General features: G+C 41.7%; 1 protein-coding gene across 1 annotated transcript in view; it reads right to left on the bottom strand.

The window, feature by feature from the left end:
• ric1 (RIC1 homolog, RAB6A GEF complex partner 1) overlaps positions 1-16,393 on the bottom strand; it is a 146,757-nt gene extending 130,364 nt beyond the window's left edge. Inside the window, exon 1 of the mRNA XM_084324223.1 lies at positions 15,797-16,393. Within this exon, the coding sequence (XP_084180349.1) occupies positions 15,797-15,937 (141 nt within the window). The 5' untranslated portion in view covers positions 15,938-16,393. The remainder of the gene's footprint in view (positions 1-15,796) is intronic.
• Between the last annotated feature and the right edge of the window lie 2,949 nt (positions 16,394-19,342).

The following is a 19,342-nucleotide window of genomic DNA, read 5'->3' as shown; positions in this document are numbered from 1 at the left end:
TTGTGCCTGCTGCAAACATAATGATTATGAAATCCTAGAGACGCGTCTCTATTCAGTGGTCTGCAGTGTTTCACGTGACTTTTCTGGTACCCAAAAAGTACCTATAATCACAACAATACTTCCGGTCCGGTCGGTGGGCTTCAAAATAAAAGTCTTAAACACCGGAAAAGACGGAGCGGTGGGCTTCAAAATAAAAGTTTTGGGAAATAAATTTCTCCAAAAAAAAAATTCTCTAACCGGTCGCAATAATATCGCTTATCGCGATATTTTCGGGGGCAATTAATCGCCCAGCAAAATGTGTTATCGTGGCAGGCCTACTTCCACTCCTCTCGAAACTTTTTTATATTTGAATATCAACATTATCTGTCCATCCTCAGTAATCCTCAGTTTACTATAATATACTCCTGTCCTGAGTCGTGACTAGTGACTTCATCGTCTTTCCAAACGCACACACACAGAGAGATGGAGAGTGCCCCCCCCCATTTCCCTTTCCCCAGTCCACACTGTCTTCTGTTCTCTATGGCTCTGCCGCTGATCAGGATTAGCTTGTTAGCTTACGCTAACGTAACGTTAATTGGGCGATGTGGGCATAAAGGAATGGCGACGATGCAAAGCATGTTAGATGCATTTGACCCGTTGTGAGAAGGAAAAAACACCACACTTATTTTGGGTCGCAAAATAGGTGCACTGCTGTGTAGCCAGGGAACAAAATAAGTACCAGCCAACCGCCAATGGCTGGTAAAAAATCTGCCTGGCTGGTCGTTTTTAAAATCTACCAGCCAAATGGCTGGTAAGTCAAAAAGTTAAGTTTGTTCCCTGAGAGCAGAGCTACACAGCAGTGCGCCTATTTTGCGAGCCGAAATAAGTCTGTGGTTTTTTCTTCTTCTCACAACGGGTCAAATGCATCTAACATGCATTGCATCGTCGCCATTCCTTTATGCCCACATCGCCCGAAATGAACGTTATGTTAGCGTAAGCTAACAAGCTAATCTTGATCAGCGGCAGAGCCATAGAGAACAGCAGACAGTGTGGACTGGGGAAAGGGAAATGGGGGGGGGGCACTCTCCCTTTCTCTGTGTGTGTGCGTGCGTTTGGAAAGACGATGAAGTCACTAGTCAGGACTCAGGAGAGGAGTATATTGTAGTAAACTCAGGATTACTGAGGATGCACAGATAATGTTGATATTCAAATATAAAAAGGTTTCGAGAGGAGTGGAAGTTTGAAGACAGACTAGACTACAATATGATGCAGGGGTGGTGAGTTGAAACAGTGTGTGTGTCCCCGACCCCACTTCTATGTTTCAATAAATTATTTGCATTTAAAACTATTAATGCTGACTCATTCCTTCAGTCCACTCAAAATTATGCTAATATTCCTTATGTTGTTTATGATATTAATTGAAAATAGCATATGAGAGTATTATATAGTAATAATAACACATGGCGATATACTAAAAAGCTATTTTAAATTTTTGGCTGGTAAAAAATCTGCCTGGCTGGTAGTTTTTAAAATCTACCAGTCAAATGGCTGGTAAGTCAAAAAGTTAAGTTTGTTCCCTGTGTGTAGCCCTGCTCCTCTGCTTGACCGCCCTGCGCCACACAGACATTAGTACGGACTGGGCGGATATGACCTCGTCGAGTTGCCACGGGGTTTTTCAAAATAAGAGTATCGATATGAACCGAACGTTGCTAGCTGCCGGAGCCATAGATATTATGACTGGAGCTGCGCTTGGGGCAGAAATGAGACCCGGCACAGGATTTTCAAAATAAGAGTATCGATATGAACTATTTTGTTACACGCCAGGTGGCAGGCAGACCTCTCATTGTTACTCGCCAAACCTTAAATCTGCCCGCCATTGGCGGTTGGCGGGTACTTGTTTTGTTCCCTGGCGGCCTATGAGCCATTTCACAATTCTGGGGGATGATGATTTTGTGTTAGAAATAACCCTTTTACCGCCATGTAAAAAAAAATCTGCCCGTCTAAAGCTTCCCAGTTCCCTCGGAACTCGGCCAGAACTCCCGGCCACTGGACTCTGTAAGTAAGCCAATAGCTTTGCTTCTGGCAAGTATTTCATACAACTTAAAATGTCCAAAACTCCAAACTATCGCTTTAAATCGTACACGCCTACTGAGCCCTATCCTCCAACCCAAACAGGTCCAAATTAGATGCTAATTTACTGAAGGGATGGGGTGAAAGGGATGCCCCGATCACGTTTTTTGCCACCGATACCGATCACCGATCGTCTATGAGCCATATCGGCCGATACCGATCGTTTTTGGTTTTATAAATTATATATTTTTTTATATTATAAAAATATTATATAATTATACTTGTAGTTTTTAATCTGAGAGACATCGCCACCACGCAACAAGTCAAAATGCTTGCTATCTGCAAACAGCTCCACTGTCTGTGTGTATACTCTGCTTTGGTCAAACCACATTCAGCATGCCCTCAGCGTCCCCAGTCAGAGCGATAGTTCAACTTGACTAACAGGGTCTGAAACGTATAAGATGTTTGCAGTGTTCAGTTATGAAGCATGATAGCTAATTAGCCAACAGCTGCAAAAACTAATAATGTCAATTATGTTATAAGACATTGATATCAGGAGCTATCTGTAGCTACTGCTAGCCGGCTAGATAACGTTAGACAACGCCTCATTAAACTAAAGTGAACTATTTAGTTTACTGGGTCATTTCATTTAAACAGTGAGCCAACGTGAGCTAACGTTAGCTACCTAGCTAACGGAGGTCTCATGCACTAGACCAGGGGTCTCAAACTCGCGGCCCGAGGGATGATATTTTGCGGCCCCCTACTTGACATCAAAGTGTAGTGTTAATGCGGCCCGCGCGCCAGGGTTTCCGTTAGAAAAAATTGTTGCCGGCCTCAGTGTCCGGTAGATTTCAATCTACCGGTCAAATGAGAGAAATTCCGGTCAACGCAACGGTTGTTTAGGTTAGATTTGGGGGACATGTACGCAACGTCCAAGCAACACAGTCTACAAGACCCTCTAAAACAACCGCGCTGAAATCGCGCCGATGTTGTGTTGCAGTTGCTCTGAAGTTTCTGTAGCATGCAGGCGTCGGTTACACCTTTCGTATAATTTTCGTATCGTCGTCATATGCGTTTCGCCGCGACGTCGTGCGCCTCGAGTCACACTTTCGTTTTTTTTTTTTTTTTTTGTCACCCGAGCACACTGATGTAGTACACTGCCAAAGCAGTAGGTGGCAGTAGGTGGCAAACATGAAGGCAATTTCAACCAATCAGAACTTGAATGTGCCTGCAAAGCAAATGTCAACAAGGCGGCCACCATCTTTTGCCTAGTTACCCAATGCAGCAATTATTTTTCAGCAAAGCCTAATAAAAGTGCAATAAACAAAACGGATACATTCACTGTGTGTTCTGCCTGTCATTTGTTGATGAAACAAAACTAACATCAACACAAGTGACCACCAAGAGCGGATAGTTTAGTCTAAAAAAAGATCGGTAGCATTGTTAGCTGCATGCTAACGTCAATGGAGTATGCCATTATAACAATATAGCATTGTGGCTAGAAGCTAACGTTAGCTCACACTACTTAGCCAGCACCAAACTGATGATATCGCGAGCTATCAGTAGTTAGATAACATTAGAGACAACGCTGTGTGTATTAAACAAAGGTGAATAGATGACTGGGCCATTTTGTTTAATGCTTGTTAAGTTGAAAGAGGAGCTCTGAGCTAACAGGGTCTGAATCCTGATAACTCACGTTAGCCAGCTGCTCATGCAATCGGTAATGCTAGCAGAATGAATGGATGTAAACTTTATTTAACATATTGCATATGGGTACAATACAATACGGCTCAATAAAAACAATTGTTAAGGGAATGCAGACTGTTGTAGCTTGGACTGGGGTCCTTATAACAATAACTTGACAACACATGGTAGCTGAAGCTATTTGGGACACGGAGCTATGTCCCAAACACAAACACACACACACTGTTGTCACCGGAAGGGCACGCAGATGGTATCTACTGCGCATGGGCGTTTTCGCAACAACGGCTCTGTGCAAACTACACGCTGTTGTCGGCGCGTTTTTTAGCGTATCTCCAAAACGCAAACACAATTTTGCGTTTCAGCCGTATCCACAAAAAAACGCCAAAAAACGCATTTCTGTGTAATAGGGACATGAAACGTATTCAAAAACTTATAAAAAAACGCCAGGAATACACTAGTCTAACCATGGCCGCAGAGGCCTTTAGGCTGCATCTGTTTTTCTCTAACATTACTCATTGCCCAGACTCTACTACAGTACACTGGCTTGAAGTGAACTGCTGTGAACTGCCACCCCCACTCCCAAGGCAGAGGGAAAAAAGCTGCCTTTGAGGCATGCAAGGATTTCACAGCTACATTCCACAAGGACTAGACCCTATTTGCATGTATGAACTTCAAGCCACAGGGCACTGCTGGGGTAGTAGGCACTGCATCACATCAATAGGCATGGTTGTGCCTTTGTGGATGTGGTTCAGGAGGACACAGTGTAGAATATAGCCCAGATCAAGTAAGTCTAAAGTCTTCACCTGGAAACAAACTTACTTAAAATGGTATGACGTGACTGCTTTTATACCAGCCCCAGATGATTCATACTAATTATATGAATTGTTTAATTAATTGTTAGCCTATAACAGCCCATGCAGTTATAGTACCAGAAAAAGTACTCAAACCTCTACTCTCTTTAGCGATGAATGAACACAATAATCTAACTTACCATCTTTAGATAAAAGTTTGAAAACATTTTTCCTCTGAAAACGTCAAACGGACTTATATCGTTCTTCATCTGAGGCAGCATAATCTAAATGACTAGGCCTAAAAAACACATTCATAATATTAAATCTCAAAGAAATGGGCAAAAAAATTCTACCTTTAAGATTAAGATTTTCTGAACATACTTTGAATAGGCTATCTTTAATGTCTGTGTAAAGGGAATTCAGATATTTGTTTCTGAACACATTATACATGTTAGAAAATAATTTCTGAAAACATGTGAAAAGACTTGTCTATGTAGTACTGAATTATGGAGTTAGACCGTTAAAGGGATATTTCACTTTAGTAGAACATGTCAAAATTCAGTAGTCTTACCCCCATCTGAGGTCATGACCACTACTGTCCTTGTCAACAACACTGCTATTACTCTCAGGTGTCAGGATCCTACTTCACTTCCATTTATTGGACCAAGTTTAAATTTCATACTTCTGAAACAAAGAAACTAGGGATACACCACCGAAAATAGCTATTAATAACACATCTGGTGCCAACGTCAGCAGTACGTACCGTCGTACCCTGCAATACGTTTAAGTTACCCTTGTGCTTATGTTATAATAAATATATATATATAAATATATTAGTAGGTAGTCCAGAGTAACTACTGAATTGTGTAGGAGATGCAACCCCCTAACATAATTTTACAACATGTAACCTAGCATAATTTTCACACAGCTAAGGTTAGTGGACGTGATATTATATTGGCCTCGTTCCCCGAGCGGAATCCATAGGAAAATACACTGCTAATCCGCAACAGATGGGTAATCTTTTATGTGCATCAATATAGCCATGACAAGGAATTATATGTAGGGATTTTACGTTTTTACCAAAAACGTAAAATCTCGCCTTCCCGAGAGGGTGTAGAATGAATGACCCAATGTTAGCATCCACCACCTGCCAAATGTGCTTTGCTTTGGCATGTAGAATTACTGAACCACATTGGCAGATCGTTTATAATAGGGTTCCGTAAAAAAATTACTGTATGGGAGTAGGGGTGTAAAGGCAGTGTTTCCCCTACCATTGCCTCCAGAAAAAAAATAAAAAATAAAATGTATTTAAAGAAGAAACACGTTTTTTCTTTTCTTTTTTAAGTTTGCTTTAAATCACAGTAACGTTGGCGAGCTAGCTAAATTATACATAAATCGGTTTTCATATAAATCAATCTTCACTAAGACTTTAAAACAGTGGTGGGGCACAGTCTACGGAAACACAGAAAAAAAGCTACCAAATCCATTCCGAGACTGTAGCGTCGCACGTAACAAGTCTGTGTCTCTCTCCCTCTCCTTCAAGTAACCAAACGTTACACTATAAAAACGAACTGGATAGTTAATGTAAGTTGATATATCAACTGGATAGTTCATATAAGCCATTCTCCCTTTCTGTGGTTGTAAATAGTTATGAGTGTTGTATGTGCCTCCCTGTAAATAGTTCATATGCGTGTTGTCACTACTGTATGTATAATTGTAAATAAGTAAATGTATGTGCAATAGTTTCATTTCAGCTCAGTGTAGAGAAATGCACAGATACTAACAACCGCCTTACTGCGTGCGTCTATGACGACTAGGGATGGGTACCGAATTCGGTACTTTTGAGGTACCAAACCGAAACACGTCGGTACTACCGAGTATCGATTCAAGTGAGATACAGAGATAAAAAAAAAAAAAAATTTCTTTTTTACTTTTTTTTTTTTTCATGTCAACGTTCACACGCACAATATATGCTTACCTAGGATTTGACTTGATTCAACAACAAAGCAGTCGGAGCAATGGCAAGCCGAAAACTGTCGAAATTGTAGTTATTTGAAGTTTGGATTTTTTTTCACGACTGAGGTAGGTAAATAAAATGTCTTGAGACTAAAGTACCGAAAAAAGGTACCGTTGGGTACCGGTATCGATTCACAGGTACCGGTATAAATGTGAAAGGTACCCATCCCTAATGACGACACTGTTGACACCACGTATCCGTGACACGCGCGCCCTGCGACAACACTAGTCGTTTTAGGGGCCTACCACCCCCCCTGAAAAAAATCCTAGGGGAAACACTGAAAGGTACACGTATCCGTACCGAACCGTTTCAGTGTGTACCGTACCGAACGGCTGTGTAGTGTACCGAACGAATACAGCGGTATGTTAACCATTAACTCTTTCAGTGCCACTCACGAGATTTCTCGTGTTTTTTTATAGGTGGTTGCTAGCCACTCACGAGATTTCTCGGAATTATTATTATTATTATTTTTTTTGCGATCTGAAAAATTATTGCATCACCCGAGCCTACCCGAGTATTGCCGAGCTGCGCCGGTGATCACTGTGGAAAAAAGCGCCCCCTGTCGTCTCCCATATGACATAAGTGATTTTGGAATGGACTCAATGAAAATGAATGGGGAAAAAAATCCGGTACTCCACATTTTCCAGTTCACTGATCCAGCCGGGGTTACTAGAGTTCATTCTGGAGCCTCAGATCCCCGCGGATCATGGAGATCCACTGTGTCGCGTTGGATCCATACACGTATCGATTTTTTCGGATGGTGATCAGGAATTGGAATATACCAGTTGGATACCCTCTGATGTCAGGTAAGGACTCTATGTTATCAGTGGTAGGATAATCAGAGTAAGTTTGATGAAGTTATAAGCTGTTTTGTGAAATGTCTTCTTTCGGTTTCAATGTAAAACTCCGAGAGGAAATCAACGAGGCGATTATCCGCGCGCGGCCGTAATGTGCGTGCGTGCACGTATAATATTGATCATCTAGCGTTTATTTGAAAACGATTCATAAAAAGGCAGACGAATATCAACGTTGTGGAATATTCTACTAAAAGACGATTTTCATAGAATGCTCCAGAATGAGCTGTTTTTTATATCAAAACGGGGGCTTTTCTAACTGCTCTGAAACGGCAACAACGCGATAAAAAAACAATCTGCCTTCACAGCACTGTCTGGAAAATAGTCTTTGATAATGCGATGGGCAGATTAGACACATAGCCATAATCTAAAACATAGATTAGGCGATATTAACGTTAACATTGGCGCGGATGGTGGCATTCAAGCGGTAAAATGGAAAACCAGGCGTGGCACTGAAAGAGTTAACGACCGCCCACCGGGGGGCTGTTTTTCCCACAATCTAATATTATTATTATTTTTTTTTTTTTTACAAGTCGATTATTAATTTCAATATAGAATATTCGTTGACAGCCCTACAAGTACAATTAGTTAGTTACTGCACACTACATCACCCCTGAGTGGAACATGGAAAGCCAAACTTTCCCCCACTGTACCGAAAACCCGTACCGTGGTTTTTGTGTACCCCTATATGAGAGCAACAGCCACAAAGTGACGAAAATGTCCCGTATCTACAGTGTGCATTGTTTCACTGAGGTAAGAAATTATTATTGAGACAGAGAGAGAAAGACATGAGAAAAAAGGGCTGTACAAGTCCAATAGAGCTGCTAGATGGAGCATCCATTGTTCAGGTCAGTGTTATTTGACACTTGCAGCTGTAACTTTCTCACGATTGGGCGTGGTTCCATCGCCTTCAGTGGACACGCCTCCAGCATCTCAGAGCAGAGAATACTGCTTATTTTTTCACCATTTTGAAAAACCTTTATATTACGTGATTTCTTTTTTTTTAAACAATTCAAATTTGTGTGGTTAATAAGATTTTTCTGTGGTGTGACAAAATCAGAACACATTTATTATTGCTTTAGACTGACTTTAAAACAATCCACAGAATGAACCAAGCAAGCTTGCCTTAGTCAAGTGCACAATCCAAATCGTTCCATCATAAGCATGTAGCTTGCTAGCTCGAGTGCTTGTCGTCGTTATGCATAGACCTATTTGCTGTGTATACAAACATACCGTGTTCGAGCCAAACAGCTGGATGTAATTTTGCCAAATCAGCATGGCTGTGAGTCTTTCACCTTTTACATAGCTAGCTTTGGCATGGATTGATTGTTTATATCGCTAGCATGGCTAACAAATGCAAATATATTGTAGTCTGCCCCATTGTTCTGACCAGGATTATGTTCCTTTTGCCCCCTTGATGCACGCGACGTGGAGCGAACAAGTCTATAGAGAAAGGATTTTATGATGGCAACACACAGAGCGGAGGGGAGACAAGAATTAGCCAGAAGGAAGCTTGTAAATAGTCAGCCAATGGGAGCCTTATATGCACAGTCCATATCCTTTCAGTCAGACTAGCTATGCTGTGACAAAGAGCTGCTTGACCACCCTGCTTGGCTGCTTGCACCAATAAAACCATTTCAGTGTGCCTGGAGGTCCCAGGGCTAAGAAACAGACCTAGATGTAGACATGATCACAGTATGGGTTGCAATATGAGCCTGTTTGGTATACTGTGGACTGAGCCTGGGTAGCAGTGTGGCTGGAGTGTGGACTATCACGGATATAAAAAACGAATTGGAGGAATACAAGAATAAAGTGGAGAAAGAAATAAAAGCAAGGAAAGTGTGGAAATTCCAAAGAGATGCAAAAGATTATGAAAAGAATGAAGTTTATATGTGGAGAATCCCAAAGGACAAGAAAGAAGAATATATTCGCACTGCCAATGACGTGATTCACTCCTCCACTACAGATCTTGACACAACTTCAGAGACCAGCGGACCCACATCAAACAGGGCCGCTTTTTTAGAACGAGGCGCCGGTCAGAACCGAGGAGGCCAGACACGACGAGGACGAGGAAGAAATGCCGCAGGGGGCAGAGGAAGAGCCGGAGGCCAGAGGACGTACTACAACACCCGGAGCTCCACGAGATAATCAACATCATGAACCTGAGTGACAAACCCCTCTCTACTGCATGTGAGTCAGCCCTGAAAAAAGGCCTATCTTTTGTGCCAACAACTGACTGTAATGAATTCAACACAATCATTGACTTTCACAAATTCTTTCGATCTATAAGACTACGAGAATTTTTTAAGAGTAATAAGGATGATGGACCAACTGCAATGGATTCAACAATTAGTGAAATTAAAACACCAGAGAACTCTAGTAAATTTCGTGGAAAATCCACTTTTATTCCACCGAAACATAGAAATGCATCCGTTGACACCTATTGCAGATTGGTAGAACAAGACGTCAGAAATACTCTTAAGAACAGAAAAGAATATAAGGTGTACAACAATCTATCAAAGGAAGAAAGGGAAGCATTAAACAAACTTTCTAAAGATACTACTTTGATTGTGAAAAATGCAGACAAAGGAGGGGCTATTGTTGTTCAAAATAGGAGTGATTATGAGAAGGAAGTGCACCGTCAGTTAGGAGATGCTAAGAATTACAGAAAACTTTCTGGAAATCCAACAGCTATTTTCAAAAATGAGATTCATCATCAATTAAAGAATTGGTTGGACAATGACCTCTTGACCAAAAAAGAATATGCCTTTCTGAAGATAGATCATCCAATGACTCCAGTGTTCTATTGCCTGCCAAAAGTGCATAAAGATCCTGTTCAACCTAAAGGTAGACCAATAGTGGCAGCAATTGGATCTCTCACTGAAAACATCTCTTCCTATGTGGACTTCTTCCTACAACCAATTGTGAAATCTCTCCCATCCTTCACACAGGATTCAACAGACCTACTGAAGACTTTGAAGTCCGTCCAGGATCCGACCACTGTGACCTACATGGCCTGTTTGGACATCGAATCCTTGTACACTTCAGTACCCCATACAGGGGCTCTAGAAGCCCTGACACTGTTCCTGAATCAACGTCCACCGGATTCAACACCAGAAACACACGTTCTTATAGAACTGACAGAGACTCTACTCACGCATAACTACTTCATGTTCCAAGATGAGAACTATCTACAAAATCAAGGGCGTGAGTATGGGAAGCAAAGCCAGCCCATCCATAGCCAATATTTATATGGGTCTTTTTGAGCAGAATTATGTATTCAATTCCTCAGAAAATGTGTTTTTACCATACATTAAGATGTGGAAAAGATATATAGATGATATTTGCATACTGTGGACAGGGGATGAAATGACACTGATACAATTCTTTAATTTCCTCAATGCCAAAAATGAACATCTAAAGTTTACTATGGAGTATGACCAACACCAAGTGAATTTCTTAGATATTATAATCAAAAAAGACAATGGTACATTCCAAACGGATGTATACAGAAAACCTTGTTACAGAAATTCTCTGTTGAGAAGTGATTCATTTCATCCTACTCCGCTAAAAAACAGTTTACCTATCAGCCAGTTCTACAGGATCCGTAGAATCTGTAGTACAGATGAATGTTTTCAGGAACAGACAGATACTTTAAAAACGATGTTTAAAACCAGAGGGTACACACAAGACATTGTAGAAAAAGCAGCTTTGAAAGTGGGTCATAAAACCCAAGAAGATTGCTTACAATCTACAAGAAACAAAACTACCTCTGGACAACCTATACAGTGTATTACACAATACTCGCCTCTAGGCAACCTTTTTAAACATACTATTAAAAAACATTGGCATCTTCTCAGTTCTGATCCAACATTGGATAAATCTTTTCAGATCCCCCCTAGACTAGTCTACAGGAGAGCACATAACATCAGAGACATTGTGGTTAAATCAGACCTGCCTCCTAAGAAAACACACAATTTTTTAGATGACTTACCAGATGGAAACCGACGTTGTGGTTCGTGTGCTCAATGTCACTTCACAGAAAAATGCACTGTTTTCTATCACCCAACAACTGGGAAAGAGATAAAAATAAGAGGCAAAATAACATGTACAACTACCAATGTAATCTATATGCTTAAGTGCCCATGTGGTAAGGCATATGTCGGTAAGACAACACGTGCTTTAAAAACACGCATTGCTGAACACAGGAGTACGATACGGAATGGGGATGAAAAAAGCCCAGTAGCTTTACATTTTAAAAAGGCACACCACAATGTCTCATCATTAAGATACCTTGGAATAGAGAGAGTGCATCTTCCAAGACGAGGGGGAGATATAGATAATCTCCTACTGAGGAGAGAAGTATGGTGGATCCATTATCTTAAAACGATGGCACCAACAGGACTTAATGAGGACTTTGACATTAGACCTTATTTGTAAATTTAACTTATAGAGGGAGACAGTCAATGGACTTTGTTTTTGTTTTTTGTTTGTGTTTTTTTCATTTTTGTTTTCAGTGACTAACACTGCTGCCTATCTGTAAATGTCTTAATGTTGTGTTTAACATAGATATTTCTCAAATCTTCTAAAAAATGTCAAATGAAAAGAAATTGTTACTTAATTATGTATAGAATGTATCATGCAAATATTGGGACCGCCCCTGATCACCAGGTGGGGCTGATAATCAATTTAGTTCACTTCCTGTATAAAAAGATGTCAGTGTGTTGTTGTCTTCATGCTTGAAGAAGACCAGAAGGGTCGAAACGTCGCATCTGCCTTTTTTTGTCAAATAAAACACCTTGGAACTACGACTGAGTTGCGAGCCCTGCTTTATCTTTTGGAGTGTGGACTGAGCCTGGGTAGCAGTGGGGCTGGAGTGTGGATGGGCCTGGGTAGCAGTGTGGCTGGAGTGTGGATGGGCCTGGGTAGCAGTGTGGCTGGAGTGTGGATGGGCCTGGCCGCCTGGGTAGCAGTGGGGCTGGAGTGTGGATGGGCCTGGGTAATGAGTGCAGCAGATGTGGCGGTGTACAGCAGAGGAAAGGACCTAGCCTATTTTCTTGCACATTCCTAAGAGGAACCTCTTCCTGGACAGCTAGTTGGATCTCCCAGGCATAAAGGCTAGTTTCTCAAGGGGGGGTAGAATGAGGGGAAGCAAAGCCTCTTCCGGCATGGGCTTTAGGGAAATAAACAATGACCCCAATTCACAATGACTGTTTGCACTATTTCTGCACTACAGAAAAATATACACGCTATGTAGAAATAGGCTGCTGCACACAATGTGCCTCAATCATGGGTTATCAAATCAAACAGCCCCCCTCCATATCATACCCGCAAGATAAGTAATCCTTAGTAGAGTAATAGATATAGGTTTTTTTCTGTGGACTAACAGATTAGACAAATTTTAAATTGTGTTTCCTACATTATTGGCTTTCTGCAAATTAATATGATCATGCAGAAGGACTTCTTCAAATCTAATCAGTGCCAAAACGAATTTGTGAACAGTGACACCATTGGTTGCTTATTTTACTCTGTATGGAATACCTTGACCCTGATTTCATTTCATACCTTTTTTTAACTCTGAAAAACTTAAGGTTGCCCTGATTTGCAAGATGTCAAGTTTACATGCCAGTTAGATACATATTTGAAATGGTAAATGGTGCATTTATACAGCGCTTTATCCAAAGCGCTTTACAATTAGTTCCTCACCTTTTACCCATTCACTCACACATTCACACACCGATGGCCGAGGCAACCATGCAAAGTGCCAAATTCTAGAGATGTTCCGAAACTTCCGATCCAATTTTTTCCTTCCCGATCCGATTCCGATACCTAAGCTTTGGATATCGGCCGATACCGATACTGATCAGATACCAGTGCATACATTAAAAAAAAAATGTAATTATAAAATTGTTTTTTTAGTAATAACTATAAAGTAATGGTATTTATTAAACAACAGGTGATTGTATAGATTAGTATTAGTATCATTAATTGACAACTATGCTCAATGAGTTCACCCACGGAAAGGTTGTTGGGACATTGATTCCGCACGGACGTTATACGTTGTTGCACTTGCTACCAGAAGGCTCCGGTTCAGTTAGCTAGTAGGAGAGGCTCTGTTGTGATTTTTGCACAATAAATATTCAACATTCCCCTTTGAGACTCATTTGGCACTAAAAGCTAAACATTGACATTGCTAAACCCAGTGGTGCAGTCGTGGTCACACGCGGTTACACGCCGTGTTACCAGATCACTGAGGCAGAAGTACGCGCGATCGCGCACGGATGTGTACTCGCACACAAAAATGCGCTGTATCCATTCGTTGTGACAAAACCCGGCCACCGTTTTACATAACAAAAAGCGCAGGTAGACTAAGTGTCTGGGTGTTGGCTATCTGAATGCATCTCCCCCTTCATTCTGTGTGACACAGGCAGTGGAGGTGAATACTAATGTGGCTCGGAATTCGTGATGGGGTCTACCTGCTTATGATATTGAATCAAGCGTCTGTGCTGCGCGCCAGCTTTCCACGCGCACATTCACACAAATAGAGAGCAAGAAGAGCTTGTATGATAGAAAGATTGCACTTGCGTATATGCGCTTGTGTGTGTGTGTGCGTGCGTGTGTATAAATCAGTTCTGTGCGCATGCACGTACCCGCGCGCGCGTGCACGTGGCGTGGCGTGTTACCAGTTCCCATATTACGACTGCACCACTGGCTAAACCGGTATGGCTGTCCGCATTATGTCATTAATTGCGTGCATGTGTGGGAGAGGTCGATCAGCCACGTTAGCGTGAGCTAGGTCAGCCAGTTAACGTGAGCTAACGTTAGATGGAAACAAGACAATGTAACGTTACTGGTGAAAAAGTTATTTACCTTGGAATACTCCTTTGCCAACTTGCTGTACTTTGCTTGCAGGTCTGCAGCCATTATTGCTGGATTATGAATAGTACCAACTTTAGCCAAGGTAACGTTAACACTTTGAGTGCGAGCCACGAGAAATCTTGTTAGTTCATGCCATGCGTTGAGTGCCAACCGACGAGAAATCTCGTTTTTAATCGTTATTTTTCATCAATCTAGCCTCACGTTACCAGTGGGGATCTGTCTGAGCTCGAACAGAGAAAATACCGCCCCCTATCGTCTCTCCGGATGGTATTGCACATTGGACTGCTCTACCTCCTGAGCTCCTGTCGCCCCCCCTTATTATGATCTTCCATTCACAGGCAAGGGAGGTAGGTTACTTTTCCCTTCATGCGGCGTGCGCCAATGCACCATGCCCTCACTCTACCTAGGTGCCAGCCCCTTTCTAAACCAAGTTCATGTTTGAAAGAGGCTACTGATGGTAGAGAAGACACGTTTGGGGACGTTCACTTTAGATCCGACACATTGCTGCTGGGTGGTGCATTTGTGTGGATGGGAGACATGATGTGGTGAGCTTTTTACCCCCCCCCCCCCCCCCCCCATTCAAAAGAAATGGAAAACTGAAGTGAATGTGCCCTTCCTCCTTGCGCCTGATTGAGAGGTGGAAGTGGGGGCATGAACATAATACTATGCATGCCTCGCACATGCAGCAGCATGATTGGTTCCTTAGATTAAGGATAACATTGACTGATTCTGATTAGTTTGCAGAGATTAGGGCAATTGGGGCCAACTCTGATATGAATATATAGGAAAAATGCAAAAAATGAATGAACAGCGGTGCAACCTGAGGCCTTGGATTAAAAGACAAACGTGCACAGAACACCGATAGACCCTGGGCTAAAGGTCGACCTTCAAGTCGTAGATCAAATTAAACTGCCCTCTTCTCTTCACTAATCACAGTCAGAGAGACAAGGCATTCAACAGGTAGGTAGACACCATCGCTATGCTGTTGGATGCGAGCCATAAAGCCTTTGTTACGATGAATGAGGGAGATGAGAAGAATGGTGCAGATGAAAAGGCCTTCACTCAGTAGGCGTTTGTATATTATTCACACACTTACATAGATGGATATTCTAAATAGAAAGAGTGCACTACAATGCTGCCTTCCTTCCGGCCCTTTAAATGCCCGCGGGCGTCATGCCCTTTTATGATAGTCATCACTCACAGTTTGTTAAATTAGTCACTTGATATCCTGTAACATTTACATATGCAAAATAAGCTAACTTAGCAATGCAACGCTGTCTAAACCAACTAGGATCTAACTAGGATCTAGAGATCATGGATGTGTGTACACTACACTCATGGATAGGGAAGGCAGTGCCACGCAGTGATATGAGGTGACGCAGCAGCGAGTACAGTTTAGCACACACACACGTAGAGATGGCATGCCACGCATTCTTTTTTTAGGACAACTAAACCCAACATACAGTATAATCTAGCAACTCGTCGCAGCGTTGATTACTTACCCGACTGAACCAGACGCTGAGTTGTGTCTCCGACAACACGGCGAAGTAGAACCTGTGGGCGCTGGGCTGGATGTGAAAGGGCTCCTCTTCACTCCTCAGCGGGCAGAGGAGCCTCCGAGGCCAGCCGGTTAGAAAATACATGTCGGCCACTCAAGTCTCTCCGACTCTCTACAGTGTGTGTCGCAATGCCAGATCAACGGCACGTATTCCCCCCCAACCAGTGTTGTTTAGCCCGCGTGGTTCATGAACAGCTGGTGGTGTAAAAAAAATACTTTGAGCCGATCAAATGCAATCCGATGTCGAGAGACTGGTGCAGCTAACAAGCCATCAAATCCAAAACAACGGTCCAAGCTGCCGACAAAGCTAACCAGGCTAACGTTTAGCCAACTTGGAGCTGACGAGCTGTCCTCCGAGGCGAGGGGCGCTCCTCCGCTCGAAAACAACGTCTTCTGCAAGTCGTGAACACAGCGAAACGATGTCCGTCAACCAGCAGTTGGTCGCTCTTGAAGTCACTAACGAGACAAACCTTTAGTTATCTCAAATAACAATGCGTGTTTTGAAGAACGCTAAAGGACTCAGTTTTCACCACAGTGGGTCGACCCGTCGCCATCTTTGCCGAGTATGTTGAGCTCACATCTGATTGGCTCTCCCTGCTGGGGAGTTTGCGTCGAACGAGGTGTTGACATCCGACGTAATTACCCCCCCGCCCCCATGAACTTGAAATCAGAATGTTGCTGACATCTGATCTGATTATGAAATTTCTGAGGAAAAAGAAAGCACATTTGGGTGAGTGATGCCATAATTATGTGGCATATAATAATAACAATTGACAGTGCGACACCTGCTGGTCAGTTTCTGTAAACAGTTTTAGATGGTATGTTTTTCCACACTTTACTGTAGTGTCTACATGTATGTATTTACACACAGTTAACAAAGTCCATGTCATATTTTACTGCACGTTAGAATACACAGAAGTAACGATGGACATATACTAATGCGCCAAAATACCTACATTATATGTAGTTACGATTATTTTGCTGTTGATCAAATAAAAAGCCTGCCTACTGCAAATCAATATGATTTGTCGACTATGTCACAGCTTATTGATCCATTCAACAATCGAGGTTGTAGTGTAGGCTACACGGACCACACAGGCTATTTCCATATTAGGCTATTACTTCACATAAAATATAATGTCTAAATGAAATGCACAAAACAAAAAATGTATGTATCATAACGTTACCCTGGTATAGATCTGTATGCATGTATTTATTCATAACGTTATCCATATTTGTTAACGTTAGATCGTGTAGACACGGACCACACAGGCTATTTCCATATTAGGCTATTACTTCACATAAAATATCATGTCTAAATGAAATGCACAAAACAAAAAATGTATGTATCATAACGTTACTCTGGTATAGATCTGTATGCATGTATTTATGTATTTATTCATAACATTATATTTGTTAACGTTAGATCGTGCATGGCAAATCTTTCCATGCACTCATTCAAGGGTACTACGACTATGCTTGCACCTCATGGTACCAAAGCACCTCAAAGGCGCTAAAAACAAAATTACAAACATCTCAAAACAAACTGGTCAGACTACTGCTTGACCTTACTCCTAGAACCCACCTCACCTCTGCCCACTTTGACAACCTAGGATGGCTTAGAGACAGAGTACAGCAACTTGCAATGGGCCTGGTCTACAAGATACACTACACCACTAAGGTACCCATGTACATGTCAAAATACTTCGCAAAGATCAGTGAATACCACGATCACAGCTCCACAAATCATGTTAAACCCAGATTCGGCTCAAACAAGGGACTAAACACGTTTCGCAATTATGCCACATCAATGTGGAACGCCCTACCCAAAGCTGTAAAGGAATGTGAATCACTACCCACTTTCAAAACTACTCTCAAAGAACACCTACGGGAGACTGCAATTCGAAACTGGCCCCTGTAAATGTCCTAACCCAACCCCCTCCAATGTACAGTAAATGACCAAGTATGGTTGTCAATATTCCAATGTACAGTTTTGCTTGTACAGTTGTACAGTGTGGTTTCAAACGGAAATAGGAAAACACCTTGTATCTCAGTTTTTTTTCTTTTTTTCGTATATCCGTTTGAAACGAAAAACGAACTATCAAGACGTACACGGAAAAAACGGGGAAAAACAGAAATACAGAGCTGTTTTTCGTATTTTGGTGTCAGAATCAAATACAAATAAAAATAAAAAGGAGTAAATAATGGGCCGATTTTGGTTTTTGACAATTCTTTATTTCGTTATTCCTTTTTGATGTGAAGAATGGAGAACGTAACCACGTGACAAGTACATTTTTCAATGTAAAAGCCATGCACAATCTAACGTTAACACATTGGTCGCCATAAACGACTTACGCAGTTTTTGAAATCAATATTAAATTTTTTCGCCATGGCATTCATAATTCATCCAGCCAACCTCCGGTGCTGCAGCGGGACCCTGAATGAGATTGCAACGCCTCAATACCGCCGCCTGGTGGATGGTCGGGCGAGTTACACTCTCAAAACCGGAAGTTGTGATCGGTGCGTCGAGGAAATCCCTCCGGCAGTCATATCTTGTTACGTGGGTCCAGACAAACACTGGCGTGCATATGGATCGCTCCATAACGCAATAATCGATATGATTTCGGTGTTTATTGCACCATACAAACCGGAAATGGATCTAGGCGATCAGCGTCAAATAATTGGGATATCGGTAAGAGGACAGTAACGTTATTTTCAGCCCGATTGAGCGTTTCTTTGTTTGCAAACAATCTGATCAATATATCAACCCATACTACATAAAGCCGTTACTGACGATAAAGGAATTATAGACGACCCCGCCCCCCCTTTCCTCCACGCATGATGAAGCATAATGTATACCGATCATATACATTTGAATTTTTTTATATAGCGTGTATAGGAAAGAAACGGCAATCGATAATCTATCATATGCGTTTGGGCCTATAACTAGCGTTTTTGGAATTACAGCAGAAAAGCTTATAAACATACTTATATTCAAGACGGTATTAACACAACAATGTATGAATGAAAAAATATAACGTTCCCACATCCGGAATGATAGCTAATCGATGTTGAATGGGCCATAGTAATGTCAATATAGCAATACAATTTAAAAAGTTATAGCCCTGCAAAGAAGGTAAACATCTCCATAGGCTTTCAACGGTGGCAGACTGGCTATATTGATGGATATAATAAATACATAAATACATGCATACAGATCTATACCAGGGTAACGTTATGATACATACATTTTTTGTTTTGTGCATTTCATTTAGACATGATATTTTATGTGAAGTAATAGCCTAATATGGAAATAGCCTGTGTGGTCTGTCCCAAATAGTGTTGTCTAAACGCACGTTACCCAACAGATATCCTAGTTCAGTGGTCGGCCGAAATAGGTCCGCCAGCAATAATATCTGCCCGTCAGATTATTTTGAGAATATGATTTGTGATGAAGATTCGCTTTATTGTATCGGAATCGAGAGACTTA

Source organism: Notolepis coatsorum, assembly GCF_963971535.1.
Source record: "Notolepis coatsorum genome assembly, chromosome: 11".
Taxonomy (NCBI): domain Eukaryota; kingdom Metazoa; phylum Chordata; class Actinopteri; order Aulopiformes; family Paralepididae; genus Notolepis; species Notolepis coatsorum.
Note: the sequence above shows the minus strand (reverse complement) of the source record. Positions and strands in the feature narration are given on the sequence as shown.